Source organism: Chanos chanos, chromosome 15, assembly GCF_902362185.1.
Source record: "Chanos chanos chromosome 15, fChaCha1.1, whole genome shotgun sequence".
NCBI lineage: Eukaryota > Metazoa > Chordata > Actinopteri > Gonorynchiformes > Chanidae > Chanos > Chanos chanos.
In genome coordinates, this window is record NC_044509.1 from 12,442,060 (window position 1) to 12,459,468 (window position 17,409).

The following is a 17,409-nucleotide window of genomic DNA, read 5'->3' on the forward strand; positions in this document are numbered from 1 at the left end:
CTTAGTCCAGTTCCAGTTTCAGTCAAGTTTCTTCGCGCTTAACGCGCAAGTTAGGCTTACTTATAGATACGAAACACAAATCAGAAAATTTGACATACTAATGTAACATACAAAATTTGAAATGTTTACGTAACACGTTATGTTTCATTGTGATATGCAGATATGCACTGTAATCTCAACAATAAAAAAATACCACAAACATATCCTTAAAACTGTGTTTAATCAAGTATAACTGGGATGAATGCACACAATGCCACACAAATATGGCAAAACAGGAAATTCAAATGATCTTTATCATATTCACAAGGAAACCGTACAGTTAAGTAAAATGGCACCAACAGGGAAAAACACCATTAGGCACTTAGACAGTTCAGTCACGTGGGTAAAACAAAACAAAACAACAACTTGGCCTTAAGACAAAAGACCTACTCCCTAAACATGTTTGTCACATAGGAACAAAGCCATTTAGATATATTTACTTTTTAGCATTTTTTAAAAATAATTTATATGCTTCTCAAAATCTTGGGATGAGGATGCATGTAAGAAAAAAAAAACAACACAATCCCATCACAAGTCAGGAGTACCAAATAAATGACTAAATACTGCACAAAAATAAATAATTTTCAATATTTAAACATGTTAATAAATACATAAATAAATAAATGTACACAATAGACCATTTAGACATGTTTTGCTGTAAAGTTAAACACAGAAACACAAATACTTCAACTCCCATCTTACCGACACAGTACGAAAAGTGACAAACAGTTAAAAAAAAACAGAGGACCGCTAGGCCTGACGAGTCTGACAGTTCATAGGTTACACTCTATGACGGAGAGGGTCAGATGTTGGCGGAGAGGGGGGGAAGGCGGAGCCTGTGAGAGGGTCGAAGGGTTCGTCGGTGGGCAGGACCAGGCGGGTACTCCCGAACGCCAGCTCTCTATCCAGAGCGTCGTCAGATGTGCTAGGAACGCCCGTAGCATCCGTGCTGACCGTCACGTCTCCGTACATCAGGCCGTTACCTTCATTCAGGATCAGCTCCGTGTCCTCGTCATGTGGTTGGCCTTCATCCTGAAGGAGGGAGCAGGTAAGGCGTAAAGAAAGCACTCAGTGCAGTCTCATACACTGAGGAGTGAAGTATTCTCCTTATACAGTGCAGCCGGCAGATGACGGCTGACGCATACTGGAGCACTGTGATTCTTACCTACGGAATCTCAGTTATTCACATGAGCCTTTCACATCGTGCAAAAACCAATCATGCCACCATCACTCGGACTGGACAAGGTGCGTGACGTAAACTTGCATCATGTTTTCATGTTTTAAATGATAAACATTTAAAAACGTGCTGCGTGTTTTAGCAAACCCGGCCCCAGTTCCAGCTTCTCCTATGATGAGCTGTTGATGTGCTGTTGTAATGGAAGCGTTCAGACTCACCTCATAGGCCTGAGAGCTGGTGAGACAGCGTGCTATTGGACCACAACAAGCAGGGAGAGTGGTGGTAAGGGGGGGCCCACTGTGTGTCAGGAAGGGCTTCAGATAACTGACGCTAAGAGTAAAGGAAGGTCTTGATAGATTTTTTTTTCTTTTTTTTTTTTTACTAAGAAAAGATTCTCAGAGGGTCAGTGACTACAACGTGTGCTCCCACACCATTTGACATGTGCTCCCTCTACTGTTCAGAATCTTACACGCAGTATAAGAATTTTCATATCTATTATATTAATATGACAATATACAAGAAGGCTGGCACTAAAACTAAGAATTATGGCCATGACGTAAAAAAAAAAAAAAAAAATCCCTCAGAAAGACTGTGTGCTGAACACAGGGAGAAATAATCACAGTTTTGTTACTGGGAGCAAAACTAAACAGAGGAAACTTAAATGCACGGACAGCAGATCAGCTGCTTTGAGTGCACACGAGAGGGTGACATCTCAGATGAACTGGAGGGCGGCTAAAGGATACTTGTGGTCAAAACCGTACCACAGTCTGAACGGCCAGGCACTTTCGTGTCTGGTGAGTCTTCGGTCGGTCCCCTCGACAGCTGTGACCTAATCAAACACACAGAAATAAACCACAGAGAGGGGGGGCATGTCAACAGCTCTCTGCAAAATGGAGCACAGCATGTTTTAAGGACGTATGAAATTCTGAGCAGGTAGGTAGAAACGTGATTTAAAAACCAAAAAAAAAAAAATCATTACTCTATATGATGTAGAAACTTACAGCATTATCTGGGTCTGCGTCCACCCCCACCCTGTTAAATGAGAAAACAAAGGAATAAGATGTGAAACAAAATGAAAAGGCTCTCTGACCGAACCTTAAATCGGCTAAGGTAATAAAAAGATAAGTCAGAGATAACTCATTAAAAGGATGAGTCACGGCTGCTTTACTGGCGGGCTTGTATTTTTCAGTCCTGTATCCAGCAGCATGCAGCAGAAAGCACAGCTGACTGGCCAGTGGACCAGCTGCTCACCGGATCTGCATGATGGACAGCACCTGGGTGGTTCCGCCCCCGCAGACCCACACGGTGAAGAAAACAATGAGGAGGGTGGTGGTGAACGTCATCTGCCTGGCGTACGTCGCCGTGTCTCGGATCGAGAGGGCGAAGGCCATGGCCCCCCGGAGCCCTGAAAAACGGACAGAGCAACACACGAGAGCGGTGTGATGTCACTAAAATGTCGTCATGGAAACAAGAACGAGACCGGGGTGATCTGACTGGCTGGCTGCCGACCCGGTGGCTAACGCTTGGATCTCTTCCAACGAACACAACCTATTCTGGCTTAACGTGAAAGAGACCCTTTTGAATACGCCGGTTCACATTACCTGCAAACATCATGACATGCTGGAAGTTGGATCCAATTTTGTTCTTGCGACCAAGATTTAAAAAGAAAGACAGTGGATAGATATTAGCTGCTCTGCCAAGGAAAACAGCCAGCTAGCGGACAGCAGTTAAGGAGTTCTTCAGAGTTAATAGGCACTTGAAACACATATGTTTGTGGACGCACGCATGCCTACACACACACACACACACATTCATATTTTTGTTTCAGGATACAAATGCCCCAATAATGAAGAAGGGGTTGAACACATGGTATTGGAAGGAGAACAGGGTCAATCCCATATAGGAAAAGATGAAATTCTCAGCCAGAAAATTCAGCAGCTCAAAAAGCTGTAATGTTGAAAAACAAAAGGGGGGCACTACATTAGTAAACAAACAAACAAAGAAACAAAGAAACAAATACATAAATAAATAAATGCAAGAGCCAATCACAGTCAGTTCAATATCTACAGAGCTTGGTGGTGCAATTGGAAAATTCCTAAAGCACTATCATACAGTTATTAAGCAGGAGACAGAGGTTAAGAAGCAGAAGACAGAGCAGAGTGCAGTTTACCTGTTTGGTTCTGGTCTTTGACTCAGAAGAGAGGTTGTTGTAGGTATAATGAGCCTGGGTGATTCCACAGAACAGTACAGATACCACACCTGTGCAGCCAATCAAAACCCCAGAAGAAAAAGAGATTGAGTTTAACCATGGAAAAGTACAAGGGCGTGACAAAGTGTAGTAAATCATGTTTAGTCTGGCGTGCACTGTCGTGGTTACCAGTGAAGCCACACGCCTCTGCCAGTAGGAAAGTACTCCAGGACATCAGGAAGAAGAGAGCAGTCTCCAGCAGAGGAAAATCTCTCAGCTTGGTGAACTTTGTAACGTGAACACACCGTCAAGGAACAGACCCTCTGGAGGTTTAACCATTTAAAAGCACCCACACATCAGCTATCCCTGCTCTTATCGCAAAGATCGAATACAAACGGCCGTATTCAAAGCATACAATATACTCCATGTGTGGCTAAGGTTCTGGGTTTGGAAATCTATAGTAGGGCCCTTAACATTGTTTCATGCATGAAGAGGATTAAATAAGTGAGCAGGCATCTAATTACGCTAGTCATTTCCTCTGAAAAGATATTAAAGCAGTCATGACTCCGGTGGCCGCACCCAAGGCGAACGATCCGCTGAAGACGCCCAGGAACACGCCCAGGGATTTGAGCATGGCACTGCCATCGAATGTGTGACTGTTATCTCCCGCTGGCTGATAGGCTACAATAGACCTGTCGGCAGCATCAAGGGATAAACACATGACGTCATTATTGCATTCTGCCTGCGTAAGAGTGGTATAGGCATATACAGATGAAGACTATGCATCAGGTGAAAAGCATGTATGAGTCACGGAAAATCTTCACTCATTTTTTAAAAATTAGAAGCCCGTTATCTCAGATGGCTCACAGTGTTTGATATTTGAGTCAAGGCAGCCTTACATACAGCCTTGGTGTTACTTTAGTGACAGATAAACACATAAACGCACCACGGGAGTCCAAATATCCAGGCATGTTCTCTAAGGATCTACCTATATGTCCGTGGATATATCTCTATATCCATCTATCTTTCTTTATATCTGTCTATCAATCTTTATATGTGCTTATCTATTTAGGTATATAGATAAATAGACAGACAGATAGATAAACAGACAGACAGACAGACAGAAAGATAGATAGATAGATAGATAGATAGATAGATAGATAGATAGATAGATAGATAGATAGATACATATATACATACATAGATAGATAGATTTCACATAAGTGCATATGTGTGTGTGTGCATATATGGATATATGCACATGCACATAACTGCCACCTACTGCCACCTACTGGGACAGAAAGAGCAAAAGACTCAGACAGGCAGACAAACATGACAGATACTCACGATGACAGGACTATGGCCACAGCGTCATTAAGCACGCTCTCTCCAAAGAGCAAAGCATAGAGGTCAGCATCCACTTTCAGCTCGTTAAATATGGCAAGAACCGTCACTGCAACACAGCAAGAGAAACTAAAGTTATTCTCATGAAATCCTATCCACACATCTGCTATTTTTTTCATACGTTCATGAACAGTCTGACATTCTCAAGATGCTTTCACCATATAGACACAAGTTTGTTGCATTGGATGAATCAGATGTGGGGGGGGGGGGGGGGGGTGGCGATACCTGGGTCTGTTGCTGAGATAATGGCACCAAAAAAAAGGCAGTCAGTGAAGAAGAAGTCCCCTCCCAGCTGACCAATCACCTTCATGAATGCCACAAAGCCATACATGATCAACCTACAAGAGGGACAGGCAAAACACGCAAGTCCATTTCTATTCACGACATGATATCAGATATCAGCACCAACACCGCATTTTGAAGGGTGGCACGAAAATATGACACACCCGATGACAAAGCACGATGTCGCTGTCCCCACGAAAGCATAGGCGAGGATGGAACCCATGTTCCTGAAAAAGTGTCTCTGAAAATACAGATATGTAACATACACATAAACGATCAAAGATCAAAGAAAAAGAATGACTGTGAGATGTCCTGTGATACTCTGTGATAAAGGGTATATCATCTATAAATTGTACTATAAATCATCTACTATAAGACATACTGTACTGTGAGACATGTGACTATGAATTCCAAACAGAAGCAAAGATAAACGCTCTCTGACAAACCTACTTAATCTACATTTCAAAAAAACACAAGTTCATACATGAATCTTTCACATGTAATAACTGTGTTATGCATATTTGCTGAAACAAATTCATTTTACATGATGAAAACATGATTTTGTTTTAAACTCAAGCTCTGTAATTCACTCTAATGTTAACAGAATCTTTGATCTCAGTGTACATAATGATCATTTCAGACAGCCTGTCTACTCAGTGTACATAATGATCATTTCAGACTGCCTGTCTTCGGTTTTCGACATCGGCTCTTACTCTTTTGAGACTGTAGCCAGCGTGAAAGATTATAGGAGGCAGTAAAATGTTGAAGAAGACTTCTGGGTCAAAGGTCACCTAAAGAAAGGTAAGACAGTAAAGGAATATGCCTGTTATTATGACATAAAGATGTCTTCATCAAAAAAATTTTCAAAAGAGTGGGCAAGGTACAAAGAAGTAGTCCAGTGGCATGAGAAATCAAATGTTTGAATAGTGCAAAAAGATATTTTGGTCCCACAGTAATTTTCCAACCCAGCTCAAGAGGTGAAGCGTTTGGAGTAAATTACTTATTTAATACCAAAGATGAGCATAGCATTTAGCTATTGGATACCTAGATAAAAAACTGACTATTCCATTCCTGGTGTCTACAAGCCTTTATCTCTCACGTGCAAGGAGGCAGACGCTGAGCAGTGCAAAGAGCGGTAATGTACCTTCTTAAGCATTTCAGCATCTGGCACCTCACGCCCCTTGTTGTCTCTGACTTCTCCCTTCAGCGTGTATTCGTAAAAGTGGCCGCTGACATTGACGAGCAGGATCGGCGGGCTGGCATTGACAGCACAGCTCAGAGCGATGTTGCTCGCATCCTGCGGCACGTGAATTCCAAATCGCAAGATGACCCCCACAAACAAACCTTATGTGTGAAGAGATTTACAAGAAGAAAGACTTATACAAACAAACAACAGTTACTATACTAATCCTATGGCATTCTAAAGGGTACGTTCAATGGAACGGTCTACATTTTAGACTCAAGCTTACAAAAACATAAGTTTCTGCATAAGTCACACATAAGGAAGACTGTCCAGTGGTGTCAGTAATAAAAATCAAGTCCTATAATCTGCAACAAATCTACCGCATAAAACAAGACTTGTATGAACCTAAACTACAGAACTAACTAAAGGCAAACTGATAACATGAATGAAAAACGACATTTGTATCTGGCAAAAATGGGGGCTGGTTTTGTCAGGCTGTAGCACTCACCATAGATCATAGCCAGTCCTGTTTCATGTAAAAATCTGAAACGACGATGTTTGAACAGCCATATGGTTAAAATGGTAAGAGTTAACAGCATTATGAAGATAAGTAGATTAGCACTGTCTTGTCTGTGACTCTCCTCGGCTTTCCTCTCAGTGACAACATTAACCATTCCAGTGTTCTCGGCCTTGCAGTTGATAAGAAAAAATGACAGCACGCCAAGAATACAGACATTGGAACCACTAGGGCTATTGATATTTCGTAGCCGAATTTCCATTGCGACAATATTCGGCTATTCTTTCTAAATAAAACGTCGAGCACTGTCAGATATCTCCCACTCTACCGCCACCTACACTTTCGTGTGCTACCTAGTGGTTGTGCTCACGCCACACAAGCAGACAGAATACTTCCGGTCAAAAATATCCTTCAAAATGTCACAATAAAAGTCCTATTCGATTTTGGGCGCCGTAAATCTACATAAATGTGTACAATGTATAAAGAACCTCGTACTTTTATAGTGTACTTCTCCTTAAGAGATCGTTTGTGAAATGAAAGGTGTATCTGCAAAGACTGAGCTTAAAACTACACAAAAGCACTATGCCGAAAAAAAGTTTAGTAACACTGCATCCTCATCTGTTGTTGTCTCTTGCTGAGTCACCGTAGCAACCGACGCCACATTACTAATTACATTTAGTGCAAAACCATGGTGCTGCAGTTGTTACCTGCAGCTCGTTAGGCTTTCTGAGAAAGCCCTCCTGGCATATCCGGCGAGCCGATTTACATTGCTATGTATATATATATAAGTGTGTATATGGGGGCGGGGGCGGGGGCGCTTTCGTCGTAATGGCACGCCTTAGCGCAGCTTTAGATTGTATTAGACAATATTTCGGATTCTGTCAGAACCTTTCACTATTAACGTCTTGGGGACGTTATAATACCATTATAACCTCTTAACGGCAACACTATGTGCTGTCTGGATAGCCTAGATCTGTTACATTTGTTTATTCAGGTGAATCCCTCATATTTAGAATAAACAAGATTTACAGTATGACAAAAGAACATAGCTCAGTGTGTCTTGCATATGACCAAACAGTTTTTTCCAAAGGCAGTCAGAGAGTGCAATGGCGCAAACAACATCGTCTGTGTAAAATCATTGGTCCATTGGGCAAAAAACAGAAGAGTGAGCCGTCGCTCACGAATGAGGCAACATGATGTCAAATTAAACGCCGATTCTGGGGGTCTCCGTTATGGCGTGGAAAGCATTTTGCTGGTTTGTTTTGGATCATTGCTAGGTAAACGTCAGTAAATACATTGGCTTTCGCAGTGATCACCCTAATCCTTCCTGCAGTGAAGCATTCCTGCCCTGGTGGGAGTTGACCTTGAATAGCATGTTACATAAGATAAACCTCTGTCTTATCATGTTTTACAGTAGCAAAAATGTTTTCAACTTTAAAAATCTGGGTCACTATTGCCCAGTCGAATAATTAAGGGGAGAAAAGCTATTTTAATTCTAAATGTCACTGTTACCATTGCTATTTTACATCATACCTAAATAAAGAACAGAGCGCAACATTCTCCAAATCAGTTGGGCTCTTATGACCCATCACACTGTTTTTATGAACTTAGTTGAACTTGCTGAGGTACCATATGGGGGCACACGAGCGCTTACGTATAAGATACCGAATAACAGGACATGATTGGAAAATGCAGAAAGGGGGTGTGTCAATGCGAAGAATCTCACGTGTATGCCCGCGCTGTAGGAAAACTACACAGTCACCGAATCGCAAGCATCCGGCAGTGTATCCAAGTGACACTGAAATAGTGGCCTCGTAGCCTGCTTGTCTATAATACTCACATTACTCTTAGATATTTTATTTCGGGAAGACCTGTATTGCTGTGTTGCTAACCAGACTTTTCATAATTTCAACGTTTAGACCGACGCTTCACCCTTGTAGGTTTGCCTGGTCATGTGACGGAATATTCCCCGGCCAGTCAAATCGAACGCCAGGATAATACAGAAAAGGAAAGGAGACTGACCTATATTTGAATGAGTTGCTCAAACAGCTAACTCTTTAAAAGTGGTATCGTCGCGTCCAAAGAGAGTCTATCACTTGACATAACTTACAACGCTTTCAACTGTCAGAATGAAACAGAATAACACTGTCCCTGCATTTCTCAGCAAACTCTGGACACTTGTTGAGGATCATTCTACGAATGATCTAATTTGCTGGAGTCAAGTGAGTAATTATCCGCCACGAGAATGTTGCTTTAAGGCTACTGTTACTTTAAGTTAAAATGCGTAGATATCATTGTCTTAGTTGCACGTAAAGAACATGTAACTTGCTCGATCGCCTAACGTGATAAAACCTTGCTGTAGGGTGCAATGTTGGACATAATAATTTGTTATAGAAATGAATTATGTATCGGAATTCAACGTTTGTACAAGCTTAAGCGTAGATGACATATAAGTAGCCCATACGTTTCTTTAAGCAAACTGTCGTTCCAACGGTTATCTTCCTATGACAGGGCAGTGTCCTCAAATGACATCCAGCAATGCTTTCCTCTCATACTTCCTGTAACTGATGAAGGGATTTTAACGGGGCAGTATTTTATAGTTTTTATTATTTATTTGTTGTACATGTTTTACACTTCCCTTTTTATTTTTCATTCGATCCATTTTTAACATAACAAATCCACGTGGACTGTACATATGCCACCAAGGCAAGCTCGCTATTGGCTAACTCTGTGTCCAATCACAGGTGCGGTTATAATTAGGGTATGTTTATGTAGATAATCTGTCTGGTATACTCGCCATAGCTGCAAAATAGAATGATATTACCTTAAAACTATATCATACCATAATAATACACATTTGTAATTAGAGTTAGATTATTTTAGTGCAGCTGTTATAATTTAACTTGAAATATATTGTTAATGTATTACATTTTGTAATGGAGGGAGTAGAGACTATGTATGCACGGGCGAGTTTTATCATTAAAAGAATCTTAACACTCAAGCTCTCAGTAAGAAGTCTGAAGGAGCTTCAGTGTTGTCTCTCTGCTCAAAACCCATAGAAAAGGCTACGTGGTGTCGTAAGTAGTCATAACCGTTCGTGTCAAAGCAAATTGAAAAATCTATACTCTTTACATCTTGGTTGTCATAAACAATCACGAATGTAATAACGTAAAGTGGTGAAATGAAAGAAGCCTACGTTCTCGTATTTTAGTACACGATGACGTTGGATATTATTATTAACTGTTCTCGCTGTATTTCACAGTTTCATTTCAGTTTCATCAAAGACGAATTGTCCTGACAGCAATGACTCGACCGCTCAACTTTTAATTATTGGTGATGTGTGGATATAATTTCGAATGGAGGGGTGTCAACTTTCCGAATTTCAAACTACTGTGTTGTATTGAAGACATTGTTTTATTTTAAAGAAGGCTTTACTTTCCAAAGATTCATATTCTCTCAGCGTGTCAAGCACTGAGAGCATAGTTAGATTCGTTGATAGTGAATGTGAAAAGCCAAGCTATACCTGTGCATGTAATATATCAACTCAAACTAACATGCTTGTTCTTGTTACTGAGTCGAACCACGTTCACTTTTTTCTTCATTAGGATGGCTGCAGTTTCCTAGTGCGGGAAGAGCAGAAATTCTGCAAAGAGGTTCTTCCTTTGTACTTCAAGCACAGCAATATGACGAGCTTCGTGCGACAGCTCAATATGTGTAAGTGTTAAGTCACTGCTTCTTCTGCAACGTCCGGAAACTGATGCCCACATATAAACCTGTGCTATCAGTGCATAGTTTCAGTCATGAAACTCATATCACTAAATAGAATATAGCAACGCAGCCAATAAAATGCCATGATTTATCTTCCACGCCTCTTTGCTGACTCACTTGACCTGCAATTACAGATGGTTTCCACAAGGTGGTGCATGTGGACACAGGATTACCGAGAGATAACTGCCAAAACGACTGTGTAGAATTTCAGCATCCCAATTTTCGCAGGTCACAACCTCATTTGCTCAGTCTCATTCGCAGAAAGGTGAATTTAATACAGTTTATCTTTCGTAATTTGCTACATAGCATTTATCAGCTGTAACTAATAAAGTGGGCGTGGTTCTTCCTCTCTCTGGTTCTCTTTCTCTCCCTCTGTGATGATAACATCGTCACAAATAGGTGTCAGTGAGCCGAGGTGGTGATGACGGATCCCAGTTAACACAGGTTCTCGTCGAGGTTGGAAATATGAAAAGCTGGCAGGATTCGTCAGAATTCAAACTGATGGCCTTGTGCAGGTAAACAGGACAGTCTCAGTTAAGGAAGGATCAAAGTTTTGATTTTTCCATTTACTAGCCTCTTCGAATCTGTTATTATGATAAATCTATCATTTACTGACTAGATGAGTATATGACGTAACGTTGCATGACAGTGAAAAGCTTTTTAACTTGACAGAGCATTTTGCAAGAATTACACAGTGACTTTTCTAAGGAGATGCTACTGACATCTCTGGTCCAGCGCCCTCTTGAGGCCAAATTTATGAAGGCAGGCCTCAAGCCTGAGGATCCAGGACTCGCAAGGGCCTGAATTATTTTAAGGAATTATGAGCCGTAGAATTAAACATGGTACTGATAAAAACCACCTGAGGTGTTTTGAAATTGCTCATGGCTTTTGTCCAAATTACATTACGGTTTCTTTTAGATTTTATTGTGGCCATAGTATGAGTCAGCGTGACCCTTTTTAGAGTGCCTCATTTCAGAGCCATGGCACGTTTAAGGTTAACAAAGGAAAATTTTAATGGATTGCCAGGTGAAATCTAATCCACAACTGCTCAACGAAGTTTTAAGAAACACCACACTCTTGAAAAAGAAACATATGGCCACTGAACAAAGGACAGTAAGAATGTTCTGGTTCTTTTGACCGGACACCAATTAGTATATAATACTGCCTATAATGGTGAATAATGTATAATGTATGTGTATATATACAAGCCTGCCTTACTAATAAATAAGTACCACAGAGTAGCAGGTCAGAATGGTAGATCTTATTTTGCTATCGAAGTCTGTCCATTTTTGCCTTGTTTTTCTGACTCCCCCCAATGGACTGTGTTTTGTAAAGGGACAATGAGAGCTTGTGGACTGAGCTGGACAATTTACGTCAGAAACAACAGCAGCAGCACAAAGTGATCCGTAAGGTAAGGCAGAAGAGGCCGAGGAGTCGTGTACAAATGACATCTTGAATTTCACTTGACGTAAAATGAAAGGCAAATCAGATTACAGAGATCAGGAGATTGGTCTTCGTTGTCCTCTTCTTCTCTCTCACATACAGGTAATCCACTTCATCGTCACCACCGTCAGATCCAGCGGAATCAAAGGTCTCAAGAGGAAACTGTATGTATAAAGCCCACATGGAAATGTTACCCAAGTTCACATTGTCATCAACAGTCAAAGGTTTTCATTCATTCATACTAAAATTCTACGATTCACTGTTTCTGTCGTCCAGCCCCATGATTGACAGACTGGGCGTGTCCCACTCCGCTCCGAAGTACAGCCGCACCATCAGCATCGACTCCGAACAGAACCCTTCTTCTCTGCTTGAGATTCCAGTGAGCTACAAGTCCTTTCCTTTCAAGTGGCTTTTGACGTAACGTTTTGCACAAACATCTACATTTCAGTTTATTTCAATTTAACCCGAAACGACTTCCAAGACAGGGCGGAATACAAATCATAAACTATTAAACAATGACGTATTTTTATGATTCTTATTATTATCATTTGTTGCTGTTGCTGCCATAAGATGCTTGCTCTGGCTTTCGTTTTTCTGTCTTTTGCATGCTGTGACAAGGCACGTCGCTCCAGCACAACGGCTCTTAACCAAGTGTAGTATAACGAGCTTTCGTGTTACATTCTGTAAGCAGTGTGTTCGTTTAAATGATGCTAATGTCACTGAGAATGTTACTCCTGTGGGCTTGACGCGACAGCTGGAGTCCTCCGCTGACGTCTATTCCAACGGCATGATCATCTCAGATATCACTCACTTGCTGGAGCCACAGCCCAAACACAGCGAGAGCAGCAAGTAAGTCAGCCAATCATCACCCTCACACCGGCCCGAGCGAGAAAATTCGATTGGTTAGGACGCTGAAAGAGTGTTTTCGTGTATTAATTGTTTGTGGAGCCGCAGGAGCCATGTTGTTGTGGTTATTTTGTGTGAAACTGAGAGAGTGTAGTTCTCGGGTATAGCCCATTTCGCTCCGTCTATGGGAATTAGGGTTTTCTAGTAAGGGGAGGAGCAAACAGTTGTCATCGTCATACCGTAGGGAGCTCATGTATTCGCACAGTTTCAGTTATGAACTGAGCCGCTGTTTGATTTATGCTCCTGAAATCAGTTTTGTTCTACAGTTCATCACACAACTTGCCTCTAATCTCTCCGTAATGTTTTAGTTGGGAAGGTGTCAAAATAAAACAAGTTCCTCTTCACTCACCTCAGAGGCCTCATAGGCAAGAGGATGCTACATAAGCCGTGTTTGTTTGTTTGTTTGTTTGTTTGTTTTCCTGTCGTTGCATTGGCCGATGTCTCTCAGGGACCAGTCATCAGACAGCCTGTCCACCTCCCTGTCCTCGCTCCTGTCCCACACCTCCCCGGCCGTGTCTTCAGTTGAACTGGCCCTATCTCTGCTAGAGGATCCCGTCTCCCAGGAGACGGAGGAGAAACTCCCAGAAAGGTTGGGATGTTCTAAGTGGCCGGTGCTCGCAGCATTTTCATTCATTCAGTGCTGTGGACAGAAAATGAATTATGCATTATGTGTTACGCACAGAAAATGTTGAAAGTGTCGTCTTACAGATACAGTGTGGTATTTTATTCGCTTCTGATGTTGAGTTTTAATGTCCACCCTCTTTTTTCCTCACAACAGGAGCGAAGTGACAGACCCTTTGACTCTGATTGACTCTAGTCTGGAAGCGATTAATTCCTCTCGCCCCCCTTCCCCCAGTTTGGACTTCCTCACAGAGGTTAGACTTCATCTTGTCATTATATTTCATTTCCATGATTGACAGGAATACAACATGCTCAAATGGTACAGCATTTTTCATAATAGCCATGCATCGCAGCCCTATTATTATTATTATTATTATTATTTATTTTATTTTTTTTATTGTTGCTGTTGTTGTTGTTATTTTTATTATTATTATTATTATTATTATTAGTACCGTAGTTGCTGTTGTTCGCTCTTATTGTGGCTGTTGTTGTTGTTGTTGTTGTTGTGAGCTATATGTGTTATTATCAGTGTGTTAACTCTGATGGTAGGGTGTAAACATGTTTTTGGTTTCCTTTTCCTGTCAGCTTTTCAAACCTGGTTGCTGTGCAACTGCAAGTAAAGACTCAGAGACAGATACGCAAAATAGGAAACGAGGGGCCGAGAGATGGGCGAGCACACAGCAACACAAACAGACAGGTATTTATACACATACCCACACACACACCCACACACTACACACACAAACACACACACACACACAGCAACACAAACAGACAGGTATTTATACACATACCCACACACACACCCACACATGCACACACTACACACACAAACACACACACACAGCAACACAAACAGACAGGTATTTATACACATACCCACACACAAACACACAAAAACGCACACACAGCAACACAAACAGACAGGTATTTATACACATACCCACACACACACCCACACACTACACACACAAACACACAAACACACACACACAGCAACACAAACAGACAGGTATTTATACACATACCCACACACACCCACACACTACACACACAAACACACACACACAGCAACACAAACAGACAGGTATTTATACACATACCCACACACACACCCACACATGCACACACTACACACACAAACACACACGCACAGCAACACAAACAGACAGGTATTTATACACATACCCACACACACCCACACACAAACACACATACAAACACACAAACACACATATGCTATACACACATGCACACACTACACACACAAACACGCACACACAGCAACACAAACAGACAGGTATTTATACACATACCCACACACACCCACGCACAAACACACAAACACACACACACAGCAACACAAACAGACAGGTATTTATACACACGCACCCACACACCCACACATGCACACACTACACACACAAACACGCATACACTATACACACACGCACACACTACACACACAAACACGCACACACAGCAACACAAACAGACAGGTATTTAAAGACATGCACACACACACCCACACATGCATGCACTATACACACACACACGCACGCACACACTACACATACACGCACGCACACAAACACGCATACACTATACACACACACACATACACACACGTGCGCATGCGCATGCACCACACACACACACACACACACACACACACACACACACACACACACACACACAAGGAGGAAACCTAATGGGTTTTTCTGTCTCCTTCTATCTATCTCTGTCCTGCCAATTGTGTTTTCTGCAGTTGCAAAGATCAACCCGATGCTACAGGAAGTGGTTGAGGAGGAGGAGGAGGAGGAGGAGGAGGAGGAGGAGGAGGTGGAGGAGGACGGAGGAGAGTGCACAGACATACTGCCTTCTCTTCTTCAGTTAGCACAGGAGGCCTCTGAATTCTCCTACAATCCCATTGCCACCCTCCCTGAGACTGCATTCCTCCTTTAAACCAAAGCACTTCTTCTTCTAAACCAAATACATTGCACTTTTTTGCAATATGATAATGTAGAAGTCACACTCTTAAAAAGAGTGTAAAGAGCTCAGAGATTAGATCTCCAGGCCAGTGGCCGGAAAATTGCTAGGGTGAAACCAGAGCAGAGAAAGTATAAACTTGATAACGGTCTGGAGGCATGTTTGTTTTTCCCTTTGATTGCCATCCTCCAGAGAAAGGTTTCTCAAACCTCGTTGCTTTAGGGGTGCTTCTTCGGTCTAGCAATGTCTGTCCGCATTTTCTCCCAGGCCCCAGGTGACTCTTGTTGAAACGTAGTTCTAAAAGATTTGCCTGGTTAAATAAATATATCTCTTCTGCACTTAAAGTTCAGCATGCACACTGTAGATGACAACCCAAAAAGAGATAAGGAAAATTCTGTTACATAAACAAATAATGATTAAGAAGTCACTCAAAGTGGAGTTTACTCATAACCGTAGAAACATCGTCAGTTATACTTCAAATACTCCATGTGTACTTCTGTTGTGGGAAAATTTTTAGAATCAATAGATCTATATTGAGTATGCTAAATGATAACACCCGAACTAGATATATCATGCATGCAGTTCTTACTATTAATGTGTACAGTAAATTGGCAGTCAGTGTGTAAAAATATAAAACACTCTCAGAGTTAATTAAACTCTCATAGAGCTCATTTAACACTGGCAGTCTAACACTGTAATGATCTCATGAATATTTGTGAAAAATTGTATTCTCTCACTGAAGTGTTTTTTCTTCCAGCTTGCAAAGGGTAATGGTACATATTAGCACAAACTTATATATGTAGAGATGATCCCAGAACTTTCTTTGTCTTTGAATTTTTGAAATATGTCTGGAGGTTGCTGTCTTTAAAACGTTATGTGTCTTGCAGATCTTCAGCAACTTCAAGACTGCAGCTGTACATTGTATAACTTAACACAAAAACAGTAATAGTTTAACGTAGCTTGTCGCTGCAGGTATCAGCCACGAAGGATACTGTGGCCTGCTTTTTTTTGAATCGATGATTCATTCACTTTATAGGAAATTTTACACTCACCATGACCTCACTGTGAGGGCACACCAGTGGTCTCTCATTATGCAAGCGTAACTCATTTATCGTAAGCAAATGTTCCTGTATTGTAGAAAATCAAAATTGTTTTTTTAACTATAAATCTGTATTTTTCAACTCTTTTGAAAACTTGATTTGAATTTCTCTTGCTTTTTCTTTCTTCTTCTTTCTTTTTTTTTGCTGATGTACCATGGGTCAGATTTAAAAGGAAGGTGCATCACCAATGTAGATAAGTCGGTGACTATCTGATCTCTGTTCTCTCTTAACTGTTGCATGGGTAAAAAGAATTGTTATTCGGTTAAAGCTTATGAGCCCATGACAGTGAGTTATATTTCTGGTCTAAGGGATAGACCAGCATTTTTTCTGATGCAATAAACTTCACCAGGTTGTTGGGTTTGCGTTCTTTTAAGTTTGGAAGGAACACTTGGGTTGCCAGTATTCACATAATTTTATGAAAGAACCGAGGAGAATTAGCCTGGATACTTCTGCTAAAATAGATATACTTTTATTCTGTTTGTTAAACCACACGATTCTTTCAGGACCTTCTCAACCTGTTTTATAATGTATATTTGTTAACAGATGGCATTTGCCGCTTTTATGTAGAGGTACAATCCTGTGAACTGATAAATAAAATTACTCTTCATTTAAACTGCAAATACTGTGTTTGATGTAAAACAAGTAACATGCAGTACTGTTTCTCCACCCAGGTACCTACCCATATTATAGTTAAACAGCAAGTCATAATGATCTTAACCATAATTATACAGGAAGTGGGTTATTTTTTCCTACTCTTTGGTCGATACACAAACTACACAAAACGCACTGTGG

General features: G+C 41.2%; 2 protein-coding genes across 3 annotated transcripts; one reads left to right on the forward strand and one right to left on the reverse strand.

Moving 5' to 3' along the window:
* Positions 1-819: 819 nt before the first annotated feature.
* On the reverse strand, positions 820-7,092 carry slc9a6b (solute carrier family 9 member 6b). The gene is made up of 16 exons (XM_030792589.1): positions 6,782-7,092; positions 6,235-6,434; positions 5,804-5,881; positions 5,255-5,331; positions 5,034-5,146; positions 4,752-4,857; positions 3,955-4,096; positions 3,594-3,699; positions 3,387-3,475; positions 3,050-3,163; positions 2,818-2,929; positions 2,468-2,621; positions 2,218-2,248; positions 1,960-2,045; positions 1,435-1,540; positions 820-1,071 (listed from the first exon to the last, which is right to left on the reverse strand). The coding sequence occupies exons 1-16, from the start codon at positions 7,050-7,052 to the stop codon at positions 820-822; spliced, it is 2,037 nt and encodes a 678-aa protein (XP_030648449.1). The 5' UTR covers positions 7,053-7,092.
* A 1,481-nt stretch (positions 7,093-8,573) lies between these two features.
* On the forward strand, positions 8,574-17,230 carry si:dkey-18a10.3 (heat shock factor protein 1). Of its 2 annotated transcripts, none has more exons than XM_030792600.1 (12): positions 8,574-9,012; positions 10,396-10,504; positions 10,693-10,823; positions 10,958-11,073; positions 11,894-11,969; positions 12,104-12,165; positions 12,278-12,380; positions 12,726-12,850; positions 13,356-13,496; positions 13,686-13,782; positions 14,114-14,225; positions 15,297-17,230. In XM_030792600.1, the coding sequence occupies exons 1-12, from the start codon at positions 8,920-8,922 to the stop codon at positions 15,491-15,493; spliced, it is 1,362 nt and encodes a 453-aa protein (XP_030648460.1). In that variant the 5' UTR covers positions 8,574-8,919; the 3' UTR covers positions 15,494-17,230. The 2 variants fall into 2 exon arrangements, with proteins under 2 accessions (XP_030648460.1, XP_030648461.1); XM_030792601.1 differs by having other exon boundaries at positions 12,756-12,850.
* Positions 17,231-17,409: the final 179 nt, after the last annotated feature.